This window comes from Mytilus californianus, unplaced genomic scaffold, assembly GCF_021869535.1.
Source record: "Mytilus californianus isolate M0D057914Y unplaced genomic scaffold, xbMytCali1.0.p SCAF_31, whole genome shotgun sequence".
NCBI lineage: Eukaryota > Metazoa > Mollusca > Bivalvia > Mytilida > Mytilidae > Mytilus > Mytilus californianus.
The window spans coordinates 280,059-304,716 of record NW_026262681.1 but is presented as its reverse complement, the minus strand read 5'-3'; the positions used below and the strand labels follow the sequence as shown (position 1 = coordinate 304,716).

General features: G+C 32.5%; 1 protein-coding gene across 4 annotated transcripts in view; it reads right to left on the bottom strand.

Annotated features, from left to right (window-relative positions):
• Positions 1-22,561, bottom strand: part of LOC127736442 (calcium-responsive transcription factor-like) — a 91,039-nt gene extending 68,478 nt beyond the window's left edge. For 3 of the 4 annotated variants that reach the window (XM_052246991.1, XM_052246990.1, XM_052246988.1), the window contains exons 1-11: positions 22,490-22,548; positions 21,114-21,173; positions 18,856-19,019; positions 15,792-16,016; positions 13,745-13,884; positions 10,503-10,692; positions 8,878-8,986; positions 8,574-8,711; positions 4,253-4,465; positions 2,030-2,180; positions 823-967 (exon numbers count right to left, since the gene is read on the bottom strand). In XM_052246991.1, coding sequence (XP_052102951.1) covers positions 823-967; positions 2,030-2,180; positions 4,253-4,465; positions 8,574-8,711; positions 8,878-8,986; positions 10,503-10,692; positions 13,745-13,884; positions 15,792-16,016; positions 18,856-19,012 — 1,468 coding nt within the window. In that variant the 5' untranslated portion in view covers positions 19,013-19,019; positions 21,114-21,173; positions 22,490-22,548. Of the gene's footprint in view, positions 1-822; positions 968-2,029; positions 2,181-4,252; positions 4,466-8,573; positions 8,712-8,877; positions 8,987-10,502; positions 10,693-13,744; positions 13,885-15,791; positions 16,017-18,855; positions 19,020-21,113; positions 21,174-22,489 lie in introns of all 4 variants that reach the window. The other variant, XM_052246989.1, reaches the window with a different exon arrangement.
• Positions 22,562-24,658: the final 2,097 nt, after the last annotated feature.

Below are 24,658 nucleotides of genomic sequence, written 5' to 3'. Positions count from 1 at the left end.
ATGAGGTCAAGGACAATGGACATATGACAGATGGAAACTTAACATCATAAGGCATCTATATACAAAGTATGAAGCATCCAGGTCTTTTACCTTCTGAAATGTTAAGCTTTTAAGAAGTTAGTTAACGCTGCCGCCATGGGATCACTATCACAGAAATCGCAGGCTCGACAATAAAAAAATCAAAAATGTATTTGAGTATGTAACAATGTTCAAAACAACACTCCCTTGACCTTGGGATATGATGTTTGGTCTGCCTCTTTGTGGACCTTTATCAATCAGGTTTCCGTCTTTATGGAAATGTCAACATATATCTGTTCCCCTGAAAACTTTGTTAAAATAATGCCATATTATCTGTTCATGTTGGAACAAATATTATATACCCTTTATTCTGTTAGGAACAGATATTACAGTTGGAACAAATATTATGTACCCTTTATTCTGTTAGGAACAAATATTACAGTTCGAACAAATATTATGTACCCTTTATTCTGTTAGGATCAAATATTACAGCCAAATAATCTAATGCAATCAAAATAACTGCCTTTCATCAAATTAAATATCTTAACATTTTAATACTAGATTTATTGATGCAATACACAATGTTGGAAGAAACATTTTCCATAAGCAATAAAAAATTAAGTCTGTTGCCACAGTTGGGTATAACTAGTTACAGAAAGAAAGGAAGGAACTCGAAAATGGTAGGTCACAGACTCTAACCATCGCTAATTTGAACTCCTGAGTATACCTCAAAATTTCTACTTTCAATGCAAGATTTGAGTTGGACAAATTTCTTCTTGACTCATGTTTAAATATAAAGCATACCTTCACCAGGTTGTTGAGTCAATGTCACAGTTACTGTTTCTGGAACTGGTTCACTGCCATCTGATCCCCCGCCTTGTTGCAACCATAATGACTGGTCTCCGCTAGATTCTCTAGAATTGTCATTTCCAATTATCTCTACATTAACCTACAAACAAAAAACAGACACATCTCATTGTCCCTAATTTTTAAATAAACAATAATGTTAAACATAAGCAAATTTCTACTAGGAGAGCATAATTACAACTGAATACATATACCAGAGAGACAAACGGATGTATTCATCTGATAGTCTTATATGTACACAAATTAATAAACACTTCATTAAATACCAAAAATTCCTTCATGGCTGTAGAAACTTGATTTGTTTTGTATCCTTACAACATGTACATCAGAATTACAGATTTTACCAAGTATTTCGAATTTTATCATTAGACGATAAACAAGACCATTAACATTGTATTACATGTAGTGCAGTGTATCAATCCCAACTCATTACTGTATTCATAAATGTGAATTGTACATGTTGGTTGTTGCTCACTTTTGCAGACACGTCATCAATACTTCTTTCTTAACTCTTTCCTTTCCTAAAATGATCCAGTTTTTATACTGCATCACTTGCAAATATTTGTAAGGCTTCTATGATTTGTTACATGTACCATGATCAGGAGATGAATAGTTGAGATAATTTCTCGAAGTCTAATTATAATACTCATGAGTCATCCACATGTATTGAGACTAATGTATTTTTAGAGTACTACTGATCTTGAAGCATCTTCTGTGGAAATACATATCTCTCCTGCAATGACCCTAATAGTATAGGAATTCAGGCCTTTAGCATTGATATTAAGCAAATGCAAAAAAATACAAATCTGTAAGCAATTACAGAAATATTTCAGTGTCAAAAAAATTCTAGAAACAAATGTATTGTTATGATGACCAACACAGCTATTAAGTTAGATGAACTCTTTTGCACAGATTTTATTGATTTAAGATTGTTTATCATTTATGCAACCTTGCCTCATGAGTACTACTATGGAATCATTTATTTGTTAAGGTACCAATTTTCGTGAATATTTGATTTCATGCCTATAAAAAATTTATACTTTGTTGAAAATTCAAATTCATGGCTCACGTTTACCGACAAATTCATGAAAATTGGTATCCCACATAATATAATGAATCCACAGTATATTGAATAATAACATACTGTAGGTGCTGTAAGAGGCAGTGTCCCATTTTCTACATCTTTTAATGCCTGATGGATATGGTTCTTTAAATCATTAACAGTAGGAAATAATGTCAGGTCATGTCTCTCTGGAACATTACCCCCATGGTATAGATCTCTAGTTACAAATGCTCTAAAACAAGAATCATATCACACATGTATTAACTGTATTTGAGACAACCATATTATATACTGATGTGCGAATCTATTAAATCCAATCAAATAAAAGAACAGAGTTCCAATGTTCCCCCGCGTTGCACATATTTTATCTATCCAAGGTACAAGGGATAGCTTGTAAATAACTAAATAAAACATTTTTTTTCAAGTAATAACGCCGCCATTTTCCATAAATTTAATATTTCCAAGGGGCATAACTCTTAAAAAAAAGTTGATTGGCCACCATTATAGAACTTGTCCAAGATATTGCTGATATTAACCTATAGTATAAGTTTTATAAAAATCTGGCAAGAATTGTACATGTGAGAGCGCTAAAAAGACCTGACGGACGGACAGACAACAAGGTAAGCATATCCTTCTATGCATACATCATTTGCCATGCTATATAGATATAAGAAGATGTGGTATGAGTGCCAATGAGACAACTCTCCATCCAAGTCACAATTTGTAAAAGTAAACTACTATAGGTCAAAGTATGGCCTTCAACACTGAACCTTGGCTCACACCGAAAAGCAAGCTATAAAGGGCCCCAAATTCAAGTCATGTCATGACTGTAAGACACCAATATGACATCAACTAAACAAAAAAATAAATTCAAAAAAAGATTTGTAAAAGTCAACAATAGAAAAGGATTTATACCGAATGTAAAATTCTATAGATCACCCAAAGTCTAGAAAAGTTGTGATGATGAGCAAATAAAAAAAAATCTGCTATCAACATTAAATTCTTCTTAAAAGCCCCTGCCCCATAAAGAAGATATATCAAAGAGGAATACAGGAATAATACAGAAGAAACCATTAAATTTCTTTTTGAAGTCTAATTATCATATGATTATCAGTATGTTTTGGAATCGCAATGATAAACATAGAGTAAATAAAATGCTTCACTGAGCGCAGCTGAATACAACCGCAGAGGTCTAACCCTAAACAGTTGGGGGGAAAATGGACACAATATTCGCGCTTGATACAGGTCTGAATTTGGATTGTAAATAAATATTTGACACATAATAGGTTTCTGACACTGAATAACTGTAGTCAAAGAACTTAGAATTGGTTATATGATTTGAATTTATATTAAATTTTTTGCTTTCGTGCAATACACTATGCTGTTGCGAATTGACCCCCCAACAAAAACAACAACAACAACAACAAAAATTTACCCCCCCCCCTTTTTTTTTGCTTTTGTGAAATACACCATGCTGTTGCGTATTGACCCCCCCCCCCCCCCTTTTTTTTTGCAAAAAAAAAAAATATTTGAAGAAATTTTCTTTTTAATTTCTGAAATCTGAAATGAAAAAAAAAAATTGCCAACCACAATTTCTTTTTTACCCCCCTTCCCCCCCTTTTCCAAAAAATAAATTCTTTCCCTCAAGATATAGTCATAATCTCAATTCAAATTTCCAATGGAGTTTGCAACCATAATTACCAATTTAAATACATCATAAAAATCTTAAAGATCATTTAAAATCAGTGTAAGGGAGGTAATCCAACATTGTACAATATTGTACAATTTTGTTTTTGGATTACCTCCCTTACACTGCTTTTAAATTGTCCATTAACCAGGAAACCCTTGTTTTTCCCCTTTTTTGCCCCTAATTCCTAAACGGTTTGAGCCATAACCCCCCAAAGCCATTCCTAACCATACCTTTGTGGTATGGAAACTTGTGGTATAATTTCAGAGAGATCCATACACTGTTCCACAAGTTGTTGTCTGGAAACTAGAAAAATGCTTATTTGGGCCCCTTTTTAGCCCCTAATTCCTAAACTGTTAGGACCATAACCCAAAAAATCAATCCCAAACTTACTTTTGTGGTATTGAACTTTATGGTAAAATTTCATAGAGATCCATTCACTTAAACTAAAGTTATTGTGCGAAAACCAAGGTGTCTTCGGATGACACCCACGCCAACGTCATACCAATATACGATTGCGGTCATCTAACAATTTGATATCAAAATTTCAACTAATCAATAATATATTCAAATTTTTTCAGCCATTGAAATAGAGTGTCAAAATAAGTGAATTAAACCTCAATTGTTTTCTGATGGCATAAACTCTGGTTTCTCCACTAGCTATAAGATCTCTGATTTTCTGAGCAACCCTAGGATCCAGTCTATGTGTTATCTGATCTGTGTCCACCTCTGGCTCTACAGTGTGTACAGGTACAACAGGTTGGACGGCAGGGATGGAGGACATATCATGGAATTCGTGGGCTTTTTCTGTTGGAAGCTGTACATAATATCTGTAAAGAAATTATAGATGGAAGTTCAACTTTAAATTGGGTGAAATCTGTAGTTTTTGAGAAACAATAACATAACACATTTTATGACATATACCAAAACTATGCTGGTTTTTTTTTTACTTTAATTCAATTGTGAAAATAATAACAATTTTAATCTAAGGCTAAGGGTTCATTATTATCAAATCTTATTCTGTATACCATACTTGTTTTGTTTTCACCTATTCCATATCGAGTTACTTTCCTTTGCCAAACAAAATTTGAAATCATGTAAAATGCTCAAAAACACTCTAAATGACCCTTTAGTCTTGGTAGCTGTGCCTTTATTTGTTAGCAATAAACACATTATGCATCGCTGAACCTTAACTTTATTCTTAAGATAAAAAACATTTGTTTACTTTAAAAAAAAATTATACTTAAAAATACTTATAACATACCTGCAAACTTCTCAAAATTTTCACTGGGTATTTTAAGCACAAGAACACTTGATGTATCTCTTGTGCAAGTCATAAATGTTTTAAATCTAATATCATATGGCATTGAATAATTAAATGCCATTTGAACTCCTTTGAATTCAAGTTTTGACGTATTCAGATTATAAATGGAGGATTTTCAAGCGTAAATCTCAATAAATCGAGAAACTGGGCAATGACATTATTTTCAAATTCCCTTTGATAAATTTAGAAATTATCAAGAAACTAAGGTTTCAACTCTACCCCTCAGGCAAAGTTGACCTTACATGAATTTAAAAATAAGGAGATAAGTATGATTGCCAATGAGACAACTATCCACCAAAGTTTAAATGAAGTGGATGTAAACAATTTGGCTATTCTGTTAATGTCCCTATTGGTCTTATGTGAGTTATCACATATTTATACATACCTCACTTTCAAATGTTTAGTTTATTGTGAACCTGATGAAGGTAAATCCAAACAAATGTAAGCATTAAAGTGTTTTTTTAATTTAATGGCATTTCTGATATAAGCTTCGTAGTTAATGGCAATTCTGATATAAGCTTCGAATTGAATGTTCAATTCTTTTGGAAATGAGAGAAAAAGTGGTGGAAATTTACAATTTTTTCAAATACTACTAATTTTACTCTATTATGACATGATATATATATACAAAATATACTAGTCAAGACATCCAATTTTCAACAGTTTTTTTATAAGATCCTTTTTTTCTAAGAAAATGTTGTTCAAAGGTCAAATCATAAAATATTGGTTGATAGATTAAAAAAACAATTAAATGTATTTACATTCACCATAAAGTGCAAACTAAAAGATCAGTTGCTTATTTATTGCTGATCAATAGTAGGACAGTCCAGTAACAATGAAAAATCTACAACCAGGGGCCTAAAGGGTGATTAAGAGGTATTACTATCACGTAACTCAGGGAAGACAACCCAAAACAGTAACTTCCTATATATCTTTGTAACTCTCATTAACTAAAGCTTAACAATCTTTCTATAAGTGAGATATCTATAACAAGGCACATTAAGGTATAAAAGTATAAAAATAATAAGGTTATGTGTAATATTGTATTTTGTTATAATATGGCTTTAATAATAGACCTTTTAGAGACTATAATATGGCTATCTGTCTAAAATAACCACCACCCATCAAATTTTAATAAAAGTGCCTTCTGACCCCCATATTCCATTAATTCTAGAAAAGTCCTCATATACAAAGGAGTAGGTCCGGTAAGGGCCGACTTTGGCCTCAAATTTCAGGTTCATATGACGAAGGATTTTGGACACTTTTTGAACACTAAAGTGTCTATTTCAGTTGATTCTATTAGTTTATGTGAAAGATTTTAACTGATTTACTCATTAAAAAGGCTCCTATTCAAGTTTAAATATGAAAAATATATCAAATATGCCAAAAATGTCACTTTTCAGATGGTTTTTTGTCAATAATGAAAGTAGCCGCATCCGTGTTCATCCTCAACCTTTATATATGTTATGTATTATCATCAAATACAACTTACATTTCAATATTAAGAATGAACACAAATGCAGCCACTTTCATTTTAGACGGAAACCGTCTAAAATTTAACTAAAATGCTAAAATTGTGAAGATTTCAGTAATTTAGCCTGACTAAAGGATGCTAGTACTCTCAAAAGTGACATGATATATATATACAACGTGTACAAAATATACTGGTCAAGACATCCCATTTTCAACAGTTTTTTTTATAAGATCCTTTTTTCTAAGACAATGTTGTTCAAAGATCAAATTATAAAATATTGGTTGATAGATTAAAAAAAAACCAATTAAATGTATTTACATTCACCATAAAGTGCAAACTAAAAGATCAGTTGCTTATTTAGTGCTGATCAATAGTAGGACAGTCCAGTAACAATGAAAAATCTACAACCAGGGGCCTACAGGGTGATTAAGAGGTATTACTAACATGTAACTCAGGTGAGACAACCCAAAACAGCAACTTCCTATATATCTTTGTAACTCTCATTAACTAAAGCTTAACAATCTTTCTATAAGTGAGATATCTATAACAAAGCATATTAAGGTATAAAAATATTAAAATAATAAGGTTATGTGTAATATTGTATTTTGTTATAATATGGCTTTAATAATAGACCTTTTAGAGACTATAATATGGCTATCTGTCTAAAATAACCACCACCCATCAAATTTTAATAAAAGTGCCTTCTGACCCCCATATTCCATTAATTCTAGAAAAGTCCTCATATACAAAGGAGTAGGTCCGGTAAGGGCCGACTTTGGCCTCAAATTTCAGGTTCATATGACGAAGGATTTTGGACACTTTTTGAACACTAAAGTGTCTATTTCAGTTGATTCTATTAGTTTATGTGAAAGATTTTAACTGATTTACTCATTAAAAAGGCTCCTATTCAAGTTTAAATATGAAAAATATATCAAATATGCCAAAAATGTCACTTTTCAGATGGTTTTTTGTCAATAATGAAAGTAGCCGCATCCGTGTTCATCCTCAACCTTTATATATGTTATGTATTATCATCAAATACAACTTACATTTCAATATTAAGAATGAACACAAATGCAGCCACTTTCATTTTAGACGGAAACCGTCTAAAATTTAACTAAAATGCTAAAATTGTGAAGATTTCAGTAATTTAGCCTGACTAAAGGATGCTAGTACTCTCAAAAGTGACATGATATATATATACAACGTGTACAAAATATACTGGTCAAGACATCCCATTTTCAACAGTTTTTTTTATAAGATCCTTTTTTCTAAGACAATGTTGTTCAAAGATCAAATTATAAAATATTGGTTGATAGATTAAAAAAAAACCAATTAAATGTATTTACATTCACCATAAAGTGCAAACTAAAAGATCAGTTGCTTATTTAGTGCTGATCAATAGTAGGACAGTCCAGTAACAATGAAAAATCTACAACCAGGGGCCTACAGGGTGATTAAGAGGTATTACTAACATGTAACTCAGGTGAGACAACCCAAAACAGCAACTTCCTATATATCTTTGTAACTCTCATTAACTAAAGCTTAACAATCTTTCTATAAGTGAGATATCTATAACAAAGCATATTAAGGTATAAAAATATTAAAATAATAAGGTTATGTGTAATATTGTATTTTGTTATAATATGGCTTTAATAATAGACCTTTTTAAGACTCTTAATAGACTTATTTACACTTAAGGTTATTCCAGACCAGATATAAATGTATGGTGGGGGGGGGGGGGGGGGGGTCAAAAGGCACTTTTTATTTAACCCTGCCATGGATAAAATTTTAATTGATTATTTTTTTTCATATAATTGTTATTAAAGGCTATCTGTCTAAAATAACCACCATCCATCAAATTTTAATAAAAGTGCCTTCTGAAGCCCCCCTCCCCTAATTCCATTTATTCTAGAAAACTCCTCATATACAAATTTGTCTGCCATGACTTCAAACCACACAAGCCCCAGCAAAATATTGCATCACAATTTAAGTAACTGTTGCATGAAGTCAGAAGGTAATTCAAAGACAGGCCTAGGGTAATTCGAAGACAATTCAGTTAATACCCAAAATGTAAATACTATGGGTCAACAAGTCAGTCAGATATTTTTCTGATTATTCACTTTTTCTTTTTGTGTACCTTTCCTGTCCAAATCCATTAAAACCAGTCTGTTTTAATTCATGAAAAGCTCTATCCATTTCCATCTTCAATGTCTTTTTATCTAGATTCAAATCTACAGAAAATTCTGGAAACTTCTTTACTCTTTTCACATAAATCCTGATAAAGAAAAAGAAAATTTTTTTAATTTTCCTTAAAATCATGCACTAAAATTAAGGCATAATTTCAGAAAAAATATATTTCTGCATTTATCGAGTTCACTTTGTTTTGTTGTTATCTAACTTCTGTAGAGAACAGATCTCACAAAAGTTTGATTTGAACATACCTAGCGGGGCAGGTGAGTTTATAGTCTCCCGAAGCATTGGTCTCTTTTTTGTGTGGATTACCCTTCCTCCGAGGTCCATACTGACACTCCATCACAACTGCTCTGCTTCCTGAAATATATAAATAGTAGACATCAACATTGCCATTGTTTGAATTTACTGCTATCAAATTGAATCTTGATGTTGTTTTTGTAATCTTGGCCTTTTAGATGCCTTCTTAAGCATGTTAAGCCCAACTTATGGCATGAGTGCATACAACTCATCATTGAAGGTCATGTGATGAGCAAGACTTACCATGAGTTTTTTTGCTTTTTTTTTCTTTCATAGAGGTTTTACAATACAATACATGTGGCTTTATCAAGGGAAAAATTGTGAAGATATATTTTCTCAATGTCCACAATGTTAATGCTTATATCATTTGCATGAGGAGCCTTAAATTAAAACTACAGGGAAAATTGCTGTAATTTGGTGCATTTAAGTGAATCATTACGCTCTACCTTTGCAGAACAAACAATTAAGGCCAGTTTGTGTCTGCTGAATATTTTAGTTATCATCTTTTGAAAATATAAAAACATTGGTTGCATACCTTCAAACCCTCTATGCTTTTGAAAAATACCCTATATCACATTCTGTTTATAGGGTATTTAACTAATCATCATCAAGTTGTTTTGTACAGAATCATTCACTTGCAAGTATTAATGAAACATATATATACCAATGATTTCGTCTACACTCATCATTTCCACAATTTAGGAAACAATATTCAAAATGAGGAAAGTATTTCTTATCAATATATACTCTTCTATAATATCTATAAATCAGCACTGAATTTTATATTAATACAGAAACTCTTTGTGATAATGTAATACAGTAACTAAAATAAACAGCTGCGCCATGAGCACATGATACGCCCGTCGCTTTTTTAAAAAATAAAGTTCAATAACTTCTCAATGTAATTTCAGAAATCTATGAAAAACTAAAGGGAGGTTAGCTTATTAGATATAAATCAGTCAACAAAGTTTCATGAAAACTGCTCAAAGCACTTTAAATATATTGTATGAAAACTGGAAAATCACCCCCTTTTTAGGAATAAAATCCCATAACTCGGAAACGTAAAATCTAAAATTTATAAAAATCGAAAGGGAGCTTATGTCAATAGTTATAAACAATTCACAAAACTTTCATGAAAACTGCTGAAAGCATTTTGAGTTGTTGTCCAAAAACTGGAAATTCCCCCTTTTTTTAATGAATAAAACCCAACAACTCAGAAACATAAAATCTAAAATTAATAAAAATCAAAAGGGAGCTCATGTCAATAGATGTAAACAATTCACCAAAGTTTCTTGCAAATTGGTGAAAGTGTTTTTGAGTTATTATCCGAAAACTGGAAAATCCCCCTTTTTTATGAATAAAACCCCATAACTCAGAAACTTAAAATCTAAAATTTATAAAAAACGAAACGGAGCTCACGTCAATAGATATAAACAATTCACCAAAGTTTCATGCAGATTGGTTAAAGCGTTTTTGAGTTATTGTTCGACATATTGTGGACGGACGGACAGACAGACAGACAACGGTATACCATAATACGTCCTGTAAACTGCCGTATAAAAACCCCTAAAGTTACCTGTATTTACAAATGGTATACCATCCATAGGAACATACTGTGATTTCCACATTAATCTTGTCGAAGGTTTGGCTGGACTGGGTGATTGTCTGGTACCCCACAGACTCTGTGTTTGTTGTTTGTGGAAAGTCAAAAGGAGGTCAAGATCCATGTCACTCTCAACATATCCTCTGTAATAATCTCCAATTTTCTAAAACAAAAAAATCACCAAATATTGCTTTAATCTATTTGAAGAAAAACTGGTAAAGGATTCTGTGGTACCCTGTGTCTTGGCTGCAATTGCTGCTGTCAGTTTAAAAGTGTTATGTTGACTGTAAATAGTAAGTCCATTTATCAATAAAATACATATTTCTTTTTAAAAAATCAAACTTTTTTCTTCAGATAGTGTTTCTTGATTTTGAAGATAAGCTTCTGTCCAAGTTTCATATCAATCCATGAAGGATTACAAATTTAAGTCCATTCCTCAGTAAAATACTCAAATAAAATGCTTCGCTGAGCGCAGCCTGATACGACCGCAGAGGTCGAACCTTTAACAGTTTAGGCAAATTTGGACACAATATTCAAGCTTGATACTGTCTGAATTTGGATTGTGATCAAATTTTTGACATAATATAGGTTTCTGACACAAAATAAATGTGGTCAAAGATCTTACAAATCTATTGCGCAATACTGTGCAATTGAAGATTTCTTCTTGAAACCTTTCAAAAATTTGAAATTTGAAAAATTTTGAAAAAAAATATGAATCTCTTAAAAAAATTGGAAAAAAAAATCCCCCCCAACTTTTTGAAACCCCCCTTGGAGCAATAACCCCAAAACTCAATCCCAGCCTTTCTTTTGAAGTATGGGACATTGTAGTACAATTTCAGAGAGATCCATACACTTAAATACAAGTTATTGTCTGGAAACTAGAAAAATGCTTGTTTTTGGCCCTTTTTTTGCCCCTAATTCCTACATATTTGGGGCAATTAACCCCAAACTCAATCACAGCCTTCCCTTTGTTATATGGAACCTTGTGGTACAATGTCAGAGAGATCCATACACTTACACACAAGTTATTGTCTGGAAAATAGAAAAATGCTTGTTTTTGGCCCCTTTTTGGCCCTTAATTTCTAAACTGTTGGCCCCATAACCCCTCAAATGAATCCCAACCTTTAACTTGTGGTATTAAACATTGTGGTACAATTTCGGAGCAATCGAAATATTTATACACAAGTTATTATCCTGAAACTAGAAAATGTTTGTTTTGGTCCCTTTTGGGCCCCTAATTCCTAAACGGTTTGGACCATCATCCCCAAAATCAATCCCAACCTTCCTTTTGTGGTATTGAATCTTCTTAAAAAATTTCATAGAGATCCATTCACTTAAACTTAAGTTATTGTCCGGAAACCAATGTGTCTTCTGAAGACGACGACACAGACGACGACAACATCATACCATTATACGATAGCAAAAATTTTTTTTGCGGTCGTATAATAATGGAAACAATTTATTTTCAAAAATGTTGCTTCTGACAACATCTCTAAATCATAATAAAGCTTCTGCCACAGTTTCATAAAATCATTCGAAGGTTTGACATACATGACATATCAGTGTTCTCCACAGAAAATTTCGGATAGCATCACATTTGGCGTAAAAAAAAAAGAAGGTTTTTTTCAATGTCATTTGTCGCGTCACGGCAATGCTCTATTTCTTTTAAGTAATGTTTATATTGTTCAATTCATAACTGTGAATTCAATTAAAGTATAACAGTTGTTTCAGTTTATGTCTTCAATGTTCATTTATAGTTACAGAATTACAATTTTCCTCTTGTCAGAAACTACCAACCAAATATCTAGTACAAAAAAGAACTTTTTTTATATTAAAATGGAAAAGAAAGTATCATATAGTAAAAACACTTCAATTAAAAAGTATTCTGTTTAAAATGCTAAAACGGCCTGGGGAGATCACTGCATATTAATTGATGACTTATAAACTTAATCACCAAATAAACCAAATACATTGCTCATTTTGGCTATTAATTCAGAGGGTCTTCTCTCTTCTCTAAATCTTATCAAGAAGTCACTTCTAATCAATAATTTACACTGTATTAAATAGGAGCATAGAATTTAATTTTCAAATTTATAAATCTTTTTATATTCTTTTACAGAGTTCTCGAAATCTTTTTTTGCCTGGTGGTCCTTGAAGAAAATATGAAGGTCCTCACTATCATTTCTATTGCAAATTACCAAAATTGTGTTGGTCCTTCCAAAAAATGTGGTGGTCAAATCCCAAGGACCACCACTTATCGAGAACTCTGCTTTTAACACAAATTTATATACTAAAGCAAGCTTTGATATTGCTTTGTCTGAAAACGGTAAGTTTTCCAAAATCAAATATGCCATAAAGCAATTACATCATGTGACCGCATGTGTATCATCTCACTACGTATTCCAACAACCGAAATCTTTGCATTTTCTTGGCTTAATTGGAACAAACAAGAGTTTTTACAAATGTAGTAAAATTATTCCTCAGAAGATAACAGCAGTATATCATACTCATAATATATGTAAAACATAAATGCCAGGTGACAATAACTGGTAAATGACGGTAACTGGTCTTAGACCAGACCCAGTGTATGTTTTAAAAGTACATCTAGTGTCCAAGGAAATCAAGAACAACTAAACATAGTTATACTAGATATCATTGAGATGGGAGCCATCTCTGTGGGCCCCACTGTGAATAATGTGTGGTAAAAAATTTGTATCTTTATCATTGGACATGGGATTGTCAACTGAAACCGGTTTATGACCTTGACCTTTGACCAAGGAAGTTGTACATACATTATGACACACCCTCTGGTGTTGGTTTATATACATGTCAAGTATAAACTTTGAAATCATAACGGTTCTCAAGATATAGAGCGGACACAATCTTTACCATAGGACATGGGGTTGTCAACTAAAACCTAAGTTTTTGACCTTGACCTTTGACCTAGGAAGTTGTACATACATTATGACACACCCTCTAGTGTTGGTTAATATACATGTCAAGTATAAACTTTGAAATCATAACGGTTCTCTAGATATAGAACGGACACAATTTGTTACGGACGGATGGACAGACGGACAGACAGACTATCACTATAGGGCATCTGCCATTTGGAGGGGCCCTAATTAATAAAAGGAGATTCCTTTGTGGCAGATTTTTTAATTTTTAACTAAAGCACTGATTGCTGAGCCAATTTAAACAAGTAACAAAATTACCTCACAACACCTTATTCTCTTGGCCCATTCTGGAGCATCAGCAGGAAGTGGCATCAACTCAGGGACAGGAGGGGGTGGCATTAACACACTGTCATCTGATGTTGATGGGGTCACCTCATTAGAACTCCCTTCCTCCAAACCTGTCAATCACAAATATTAATAATATGTTTATATCTTAGCTTTTCATGCATGAATGTAAATCTATCAATAACAGTGCATGTATAATTTATAATCTAGGATAACCATCTCAGAACTTTAGCAAAACTGAAGCATACACAAAAACGTATGTACCTGGTACCTCAAAAAGTTAGTTACATATGAAACCTTGCAGCATACAATGACAATCTAAACCTTTGACACATCAATGATCTGGTATGTGTAAGATTTCTTAACCCTTTTAATTTGTTGAAGGATGAATAAATCATAAAAATAATGTTAATAAAGTACATAAATTTTTCTAATGTAATAATAGTTTTCAAAATTTTTGAAGTTCAATATAAAAACAAGTCTTTGTCAAGTATAGTATTATTAATTAGATAAAAGTTTGAGAGGTCATATCAAGCAATATTAAATTCTTAAGCATTGTCTGATTACGACTCCCTTTGTAGATTTGCATAGTGCATCCACTTCTTTCTTTATTTTCTCGTCCATGATCGATCAAGTAAATGAATTGCAGACAAAATTACGAAAACCAGAAGTAAACTAACTGTTGCCACAGAGAAAAATTAGTCTGCTGTTATCTTTACTAGTAATCATTGCCCTAACTAAAAGCTAAGAAGAAATGTAGTAACTTCCTATTGCATCTGAGTTATCACTTATTCATATCACACTGTGTTCCGTGTGATATGAGAAATTCATCTATGTGCATTGTTGTGCTGGAGAAAGGTAATAGGTCACAACCAGAATTTTAGTTATCCATTCACTTCCAATACAAATTTCATCTTTCTATAAATGAATAAAACTGTGAATGACTATACTTTCATGCATATATAACAGTATACCTGCCTTAAAAGCTTGATTATTGAAGGTTTTCTTTGTATTATCATAGTAAAAATGTGCAAATCAAAACTGAGAAGACATTATACCCTTTTTTTGGTATAATTGACAAATATATTGAAATTCAAGATTCTCCAGAATTCTGAATAAGAAAGGTGAGAGCCTTGTGAACAAAAATTTCTGATCATTGTGAACTAAAACAAGTTAAAGGATTAGAGTCTTAGAAATCTACTGGCTCTGTGTTAGATTTACAAGGGCTGGTGCCTAATTATCGTGCATAATATTCCAGCTAATACGAAGTAACTGCAAATTACAGGTACCTTTATTTTTTTATTTCATTTTGTAATTTTGTTATTTAGCTTGTTAATGTAAAAATAAGAAGATGTGGTATGATTACCAATGATACAACTCTCCACCAGAGAACAAATGGCATAGAAGTTAACAACTATAGGTCACCATACAGAATGTTTTAAGTATGCATTCAATTTTGGAAACTAATTTTAACAAGCATTCTGTGAGTATTGCATGGCAATACATAGTCCCCTACCTGTTAAAAATTAATTGTATTGGAACAGAATTCTAACTTGATCTATAACTTGTCATGGTGTAAACTATATAACAAATATCAAGTCAATATCTTCAAGCATGATGAAAAAAAGTGTTGAAAACTGATTATTTAAGTAACGTCCAAGGACCATAACTCTGCACAAAATCATTAGACCGGAACAAAATTCGAACTTGATCTGTAACTTGTCATGATAAAACTATATACCAATTTTCAAATCAATATCTTCAAGCATGACGAAAAAAAGTGCGGAAAACTGATTATTTGAGTAAATTTTCTAAGTCAAAGGACCATAACTCTGCACAAAATCATCAGACCAGAACAAAATTCGAATCTTTAATCAATACCTTTAAGCATGAAGAAAAAAGTGTGGAAAACTGATTTGCCAGACTGACGGACTTCGTCAGTAGGGGACTAATAAATTACCGAATGTATCATCAATCTACAACATGTACTAGCCATGTAAGATATTTATTTTTAGTATACCTTGTACTTCTGACTTCCCATTATGTTCCACATTTTCGTCACCGACAGTTATAATTGTAGCAAGCTGCCATCTTGTTGAATCTGTATTTCCCGCAGATAGTATTTCATTTGGATTGTTGAGTGTGATAATCTGTATGCCTTCTGGATGACCAATCAGCTGAGCATTCGTCAGACTGACTGGAGAAGATAATAAACCTTGGATTGTTGGATTGGCTAGACTTGGAGCTGAAAAAATTAAGCAATATATTTATTCACTTATTACTAATAGCCTATCAACATGACAAAAAGTTAAACTGATATAATTTTTAAATGACATGCAATTTTTTTTATGTACAGTACAGCAGACTATTTTCAATGAACACAAGAAAGTTGATGACCAAAAATATAACTCCTACTGATTTTGTCCCTGTTCAAAAATGGCAGTTCATTCAGATAAAAAAACAATTTATACAGATTTTTTCAGGACTTTTCATTTTCTTATAATCAGTCAGGGGACTTACATAAATGAGTGATTTTTTAAATCACTAATTCATGTAACATTGTACATGTGTCCACAAATGTTAGAAGTAAGAGTTGTCTTTCTTTAATAATCACTTACTGTAAACCAACTTATTTTCGCGGATACTTTATTTCGCGTTTTACCCTTTCTAGACCACTTCCCGGCTATTTAATTTCGCGATTTTCTAATTTCCTTGAAGGAACGATCCAAGTTTTATATATTCGCGACGATTTATAATCACGTTATTTTTCTACTCACGAAAGTCGCGAAAATAAGTTGGTTTACAGTATTTAAGGAGTACAAATAAATCACTAGACCATGTAGACTAAGTGATTTAATTTTATTGTAGCTTTAAATATACAATACTAATGATCCAGGGACTAATTATGTTGCTAAAATTATCAGAACCAACATCTGTGTTGATAAGATGACCGTTCATGTCAGGTGATGACCTTGTACTGAACCTGGGATAATGACATGAAAAATCACTAGTTTAAGTATCTTACCTCTATTTTCTTCCAAAAAATCACTTCTTTAAGTATTATTATTTTAACTACCCCCCTTATTTCAACACCCCCGAACAGTGAAATTTTGATCGCAAACAGTAAAATTTTATTACATAATCTGTAAGATGAAACCTTGAATTTTACAGGAAAATGACTCCCCCTGCTTGGAAAAATCTGTTAAGAAAGTGTCAGTTCATTAGGTAAAGCCTTAATCATAGCATTTTTTCAACAAATATAGAATTTACAGCTAAATGATTGCATCAAAGGCATAAACCTTGCTATTAAAAAGAAGAAAAAGGTTAATTTTTTCCAATTTTACTAATAATAAGATATAATCTGAACCTATATGTTTAAAATTTTGGTAAAACTACAAAATCACAATTTGTGACAAAACTTCTAATTTGCTACTTAAATAAGTGATTTTTAAATCACTTATTTCAGTAATTCCCCTGACTGATAATGGTGACAACAAAGTTAAATGGAAATTGGTTGTCGATTATAATTCATTAAACATGTAAAAATATTTAGAAAATAACCATTCTCAATTAGTTTTGTAACAATTGGCCTTTACAAATGGTTTTTAAAAATCATTTCCTTGATTTTTTTAAATTTTCAGTAATAATAAATACAAGAGATGAATACGAGCTAATATTTCAAATGAATTTTTAAATGACAGATTTATTAACTTTACAATTCAAGTTTTATTTTCAGTAATGACAGTCAGGTGCAGGTTGGAGTTCAGTCAGGAAATTAATTCCAACTTTAAAAGTAGACCAATTTAAAATGTACTTTAAGTAAAGTTGGTCCTAAGATTCTTTTTGTTTAATCACTAGTCAATGAGTCGACTCAATGGATTTAAAAAGACAGCAATTACACACACACTGGTTCTTTTAGCAAGTAAACTAAAAGCATTTTACCTGTTGTAGGACTATAGTTAATACATTACTTTATAGTTTTCTACAGCAGGTAAATTTTGTTTTAAGGGAATTTCGTTATTTGTCTCCATCATAATCCTACACATGTTAATGTGTATGCCTTTTATAGCCAACTATATGGTATGGGTTTTCTCAACTGTTATTAAAAAAAGGTATAGAACCACTAATTTGGGCCCGGTCTGAAAGAACATACAAAATGTAGTACATATTATAAACAAAATAGTTCCTACGCATAGCTATATCTTTGTCAATAGGTGAAATATTTGGGTAGTTTTGGTATCAAATGAAAGCTTGGGGACACTGTAGAACCCTTGTTGAAAGTTTCTTTTGAACAGTAAAAAAAGTATATAAAATTATAATAGGGCACATTTGCCCTGTTGTTCAGATCAGAAGTACCTGTTTTTGTACTATCAAACTTCCGGGAACCAATACGCTCTAATATGCAATTAAAGGTATGTTGAATTTTTCAGTACAAGTCAGGATAAGGTATAGTGTTGACATGAAATGACTGCCAGTTTATTAAGTAGCCATTAATGCTTGAAACTGCAGAATTTAACATAGATAGCAATGGGGCTATGAATTAGTGGTGTTATACCTTTAAGGCCCTTAAAGTGTACAGTGGCCTTTAAGTGCTTATAACTACGTAATTTGAACTCTGGTGGATAGTTGTCTCATTGGCAATCATACATCATACGTACTGTTGTGCGTTTGTTTTTTCTACATTGGCTAGAGGTATAGGGGGAGGGTTGAGATCTCAAAAAACAGGTTTTACCCTGCCGCATTTTTGCGCCTGTCCTAAGTCAGGAGCCTCTGGCCTTTGTTAGTCTTGTATCATTTTTAATTTTAGTTTCCTGTGTGTAATTTGGAGTTTAGTATGACGTTCATTATCACTGAACTAGTATACATATTTGTTTAGGGGCCAGCTGAAGGACGCCTTCGGGTGCGGGAGTTTCTCGCTGCATTGAAGACCCATTGGTGGCCTTCGACTGTTGTCTGCTCTATAGTCGGGTTGTTGTCTCTTTGACACATTCCACATTTCCATTCTCAATTTTATATCATGATAATATACATCATGTACATGTCTTATATTCATTTAAAATTATTAAGTTTGTTTTAATACTTACCTAAAGACACATGTAATGAATCTGTATCTAAGCTTGATATTTCCTCATCAGCTACCACCAATCCTGAACTGGAATCAGAAATTGAAGATTGGCTAGATGGGTCATAAACTGAGGAAACGAGGTCAGTGGATGAACTGACCACATCCAGTTCTGTCATGTTCTACCTGTGAAAAAATCAATTGTTTTTAATCATTTTTTTTTTGTTTAACAAATATTTTTTTTCAAATTGCTTCCTCCTATTGATCAATACTACTTATTTACCTAAGTTAACATCAGAAAATGTGAAAAATCTTTATCTAATAATCACTAAAACATTTAGTGTCTGAATTATTTTAATATTACATAATAGAACTTTTAGCCGGTGTATTGAATCTGTAATCACGTTATCTATATCCATGTATTAAAAAATGTATCTGCAGAGAATTGTACAATACAATTAATCCACTAAAAATCGGGAAAATGTTAGTTCCTATAAGACGTATTAAAATGGATATCATATTGAAATTATCAACTTAATTTTTTATACCTTTTGAAATTTCATGTTTTTGGTTATTTGGTATTTCAGATAATAATTTCATGAATCTAGTCATGCAATTTTAAGTTGAATATAGAAAGTGCTGCAGTTTTTGGATTCAAAGTAAATAGATATGATGTCCAAAAAGCTAAAACAGAGACTTTAATCTACTCCCATTTGGGGTCAAACTAAACATGCTAAAGAAGAACAATTAGTTTGAGCAAAGAAAATAATTTCATTGGGAATGTCCCTTATGAAAAGTGCTGAGTTTATAGGAGCTGAGAGCATTTATATACTTGTTATACAGAAGTGTACACTACACCATCTCAGTTAAAAATCACAAGCATGCAGCTGATGGTGGTGACTTTTAACATTAATTTCAATTGCAAAACTTGGAAATACTTGATGTAATACATGTATTATCTTTCAAATAATTGCTGTGGGAGGCATAGTTTATAGAGAATTGGAGATAATAATTTGCACGTTTTAATATTTAGGTTTTTGTCATCAAGGGTTATAATTCATTCTGCTATGGGGAAATGCCTATTGAGTGTACTACTAGTTACGTATATATAGTGTTTCAATTCTTGAAATGATGCATGAAGAAATTGCAAAATTTTTATTGTGGGATTGTGAGAATTACAAAAAACAAATATGAAAATAAAACAATTTGAATATTCTAACATTTAGGCTACAGGTCAGAGTGGGAAAGTTGTACTACACAAAAAGAGCAGTTTCAAGATACAATGGCGACAATCAAAAATTTGAATTTATCATAAGTCAAACAAAATTAAATGGGGAATGTGTCCATGGGACAGAGATGATGACCCCGCTTGCATATAAAGTTATAAAGGGACATAACTTAAAAACAGTATAAGTGACACTACCCAAATTTGTACTTGATCTGAGTTTTGTTGTAATAAGCATTGTGTATTTATAAGTTTCATAACATTTGCTAGAGGCAAACTAAAGTTAGAGAACGGAAACAAAAAATTCAGCAATTTTTCCATTTGTAAAGGGGCATAACTCTAGAATGGTAAAAGTGACGCTACCCAAATTGAAACTTGATCTGTGTTTTGTGGTAATAAGCATTGTGTATAAGTTTCATAACATTTGGATGAGGCAAACTAAAGTAAGAGAACAGAAACTAAAAATTCAGCAATTTTTCCATTTGTAAAGGGGCATAACTCTAGAACAGTAAGTGACTCCACCAAAATTCAAACTTGATCTGTGATTGTTAGTAATAAGCATTGTGTATAAGTTTTATAAGATTTGGTTGAGGCAAACTAAAGTTAGAGAACGGAAACCAATTTTGAGATGTACATACGTATGGACGTACAGACGGACAAGGGTAAAACTTAATGCACCCTCTGCTATGGCGGGGGCATAAAAAGAAGGACAATGGATACGTAATCAAAGTGATAGTTATTGTTGTTATATAAATAGTGATCTATTAGTTTTGTAGGGTCTTTTTGTCTTTTTGTCAACTAGACTCAGTTACTGCTCCTGTCATAATACTTATAGTGTCACTGTGGTTTGATAACAGTAAGACTAAAATAATCTTCTTTGACAATGATTTTACTACATACAATGTATCTAGTAATTTGTATCTATTTACAAAAATAAATTGTAAAAGAATAGTCTAATTATTCATGACGTCTTAAAAGGCTATTTTCATTTTTTGTTGTGATGCCTTCCTAAAATTAAAATGGCCTTTCAAGACGTCATAATTATTTGGACTTACGGTAAGTTAAAGACCAGATTCATCTTATGTTTTCTTGCTATTTTACCATCATGTGTATGTCTAAAAAGAATGAGAAACATGAACCCCAACATGATGGAGGTATGTCTGGTTCCCTTGAATGATAAGCAGCTAGATCCTGCTCCACTAGTGTAAATCATGGTGTGGTTTAAAGACCAGTTTCATCTTATGTTCTCTTGCTATGTTACCACCATGTATATTTCTCATAGTTAGCTCAACAGCCTCTAGTCAAATTTAGTTATGATTTATATACTTATATAGGACAGACTTGTTCCAAGTATTCACTCTCACTTCATTTTACCAAAGGCCAGTGGAGCTTGAACTGCGTCTTCCACAGCCCCTGATTTAACCCAATATTTTTGCTTGTCATGATGATGGATGGCTGCTTAACGTCCAGTGGCAAATTAATATGCATATTCAGGACCAGAACATGTTAATGTAATATGAATATTAATCATTGGCACTCATACCACATCTTCTTATTTATTTTAACCCTGCTTTGTACTAAACCGACACGCTGAGCCTGATTTTCAACGTGCTAGTTCACTTCTGAAGGAAAAAATGTCAAGCAAATACCAATTCTAAAGTATTTGGTTGGACCCAGCTGGAGTTCTAACCCAGGAACTCCCGCACTCGAGGCGAACAAGCTACCACGAGACCATCGAGGCAGTTTTGTATTTTTGGTGAGGTTTCTGTGCTCAATCACTTATATAGTATATGTTATTTGTGTAAAGAGTTTATAGACTTGTCAATTCTTCTTCAACAATGTCAAAATCCAGATTTTTGAAAAAGGGGGGATGAGCCTTAGGGAACAAGCAAACGTTTGGAGAGAGGGACATATGTAGCTCCACAAGGTGGAAACAGGCACCTATCCCCACCCCCCCTAAATCCGCCTCTGTACACGATTAAGTTGTCGTACAATCCCCCTTCTTCTGCAGATCGGCTGAAATATGAATTTGACCCCACTGTGGCTTCTGCAAAACAGCCTTAACAGGGATACACATATTTTTCCAGTCAAAGGACTGAAAATATACTGATGACCATAAAAAATTATATAGAGACATGCAGTGGTTTTCAGCTTGGAAGAATATGTGTTTTATCGTTTCGATCCCCCGATGATGCGATCCCGGACTGCACAAGATGAATTTATTTAAGAAAATTTTATTTTGTAACCTTCCGGCTTTTTTGACATATTATGTTGCACAAAACTGCGTGACTCGGTAAAAAGAATATGTTGCATATTAAATGTATTTCACTATTTGTTATATCCTTCAAAACTCGTTCTGAGTTTAAGGACAATTTAGGTGACAAACTGAAACTACAACAATGAGGCAAAGTTGTGAGAACGAGTCACAAACCTCGAAATCATTGACTGGACCTCGTCCTGATAAATATGGCGACCAAAATGAGGCATATTGGTGACGTATACGCACTCGCAAAAGTGGGCGTGGCTACCTTGAGTGGAATAGCGCGGTAACTTTCGATTTTTAGAACGATATGGCACCAACCTTTCTTCTGGAGGTGCATCGGGAGTTTTTTCAGGACAAATTTGAATACTTTTTCAATATAAATTTTATGATTTTTTTTAAATAACATACAGTACAGGGATTTTTTTATAATATTGACTTTTCACTTTTCACATTTTTACCCAGCTGTTAATCATCACAATATTTCCCCTTAAGAATTGCTAAAACTGAATAACAGAAAGAAAATAAAATAAGAATTTACATTATGCTGTTTTGAAATGATTGATCAATGGCGGATCCAGAAATTTATTTTAATAATTGGGGGCCCACTGACTGCCTAAGAGGGGTCCCGCTCCAGTCATGCTTCAGTGATTCCCTATATAGTCAACCAAATTTTTCCCACAAAAAAGGGGGGGGTTGGGGGGGGGGGGGGGCCCTTCTGAAACAAATTGTATTTTTTTAAAGAAATTAAGAGTCAAACAATTTATTTTTTGTTATTACAGTAACCTATGGATAAGAGCAAGCTAGATTTTAAGTGTAAATATACATTCTTTCAAGTGTATAGCCTTTACCCTTGTCGTCACATATCAAAGAAATGAACTAATTTGAAGAGGAAGATGGATACATTACATAATGAAGATAAATTATAGTAACATATAAGTTTTTTTAAAAAGGAGGAGGGGTATATGCTCCAAGCTCATACCTGCAAACTTTTCAAATTTCTCCATGGGGGATTTTAAGCACAAGAGGAACTTATGATCCTCTTTTATTGTCATAAGTGTTTTTAATCTTCTACTATATCATTTGAATGAGTATGTATGTGCTTAATACCCTTTTAACTCATTTGAATGCCTGTTTCGAGATGTTCACTTTATAAAATAAAGAATTTCAAAATTCAGGTCAACACCTCCATGGGGGATATCCCACATAAATTGGGATAGTTGGCAGGTTTGCAATTTGAAGCTCCTTTGAAACAAAGACATTATAACCTCATTTTGTAGATACCTTAAAAGGAAAAGCTCGCAAATTTTTCAATATATTATTCAAGTTAGTACATATGAAGGAGGTATATGAAAAATTTAATTTATTTTTAATTTTTAATTGCAATTAGTTTTCTCATCATATGAAGTTTGCTGCTTGCTTGTAAACAGTCATTGTACTGAGGTGGTGGAATTCACACCTGCATAAGTTTTTATATATTGTTAGGTGTAAAATATCATATTTTGAATAATTTTGACTGTTTGAACAATGACAGGTTGATTTTAAGATCTTGTGCTATTTTTTCTGTTCTTATGCTGTCAACATCTTGTTGGGTTGCTGTTTCATTGATGTTTACCTCACATTACCTTTCATTCATTATTCCTACCGTTTTTTCTCTCTTTGAACATTATTTTTGATCATTAACTTGCACAGGTTTTTAGCTTACATCTCAATCTAAAGGACTGGTGAAACAACTTGTTTCTTGTGTCTTTCTTCGTAATTTCCTTTTCTGTGCTTATATGGTTGTGCTGGAGTTGCATGATATCTGTGTACCTTCAATGAGTTGTCTGATTAACATTGTTTTGTCTTTAAATGCAATGTTAAAATTAACCAGAGACATAAATAATATGTATCCATAGTGGTACTATATATATATGTATTTATTATGTATATTTGGACCAGTGACCTTAAGATTTGACATTTGTGTGGTTTTGTTTGACATGGGTGTGTATCAAAAAACTTGCACAAACATTTTTGTCTAAATTATTGGTTAAAATCCATGCTCAATCTGAAAGAATTAACAAAACATATGTTCACAATTGTTTGGTATTAAAGACACAGATTTTAATATGGTGATCCATTCATAACTTCAAGGTGGTTTGCAGACAGGTGATGGTGGACACACAAACAGATGAATATGTGCATGATTCAATAAACTTTTTCGGGAAGAACAATAGAATTTTTGACAGAGATTCTTTTCAAAACCATAAAAGGGTAATGCTTTAAAGATTTATATTAGCATCCAGCATCTTTTGTAACTTGAAAATTGTATTTTGGAATATTGTTTGGATTGAGGAAGTG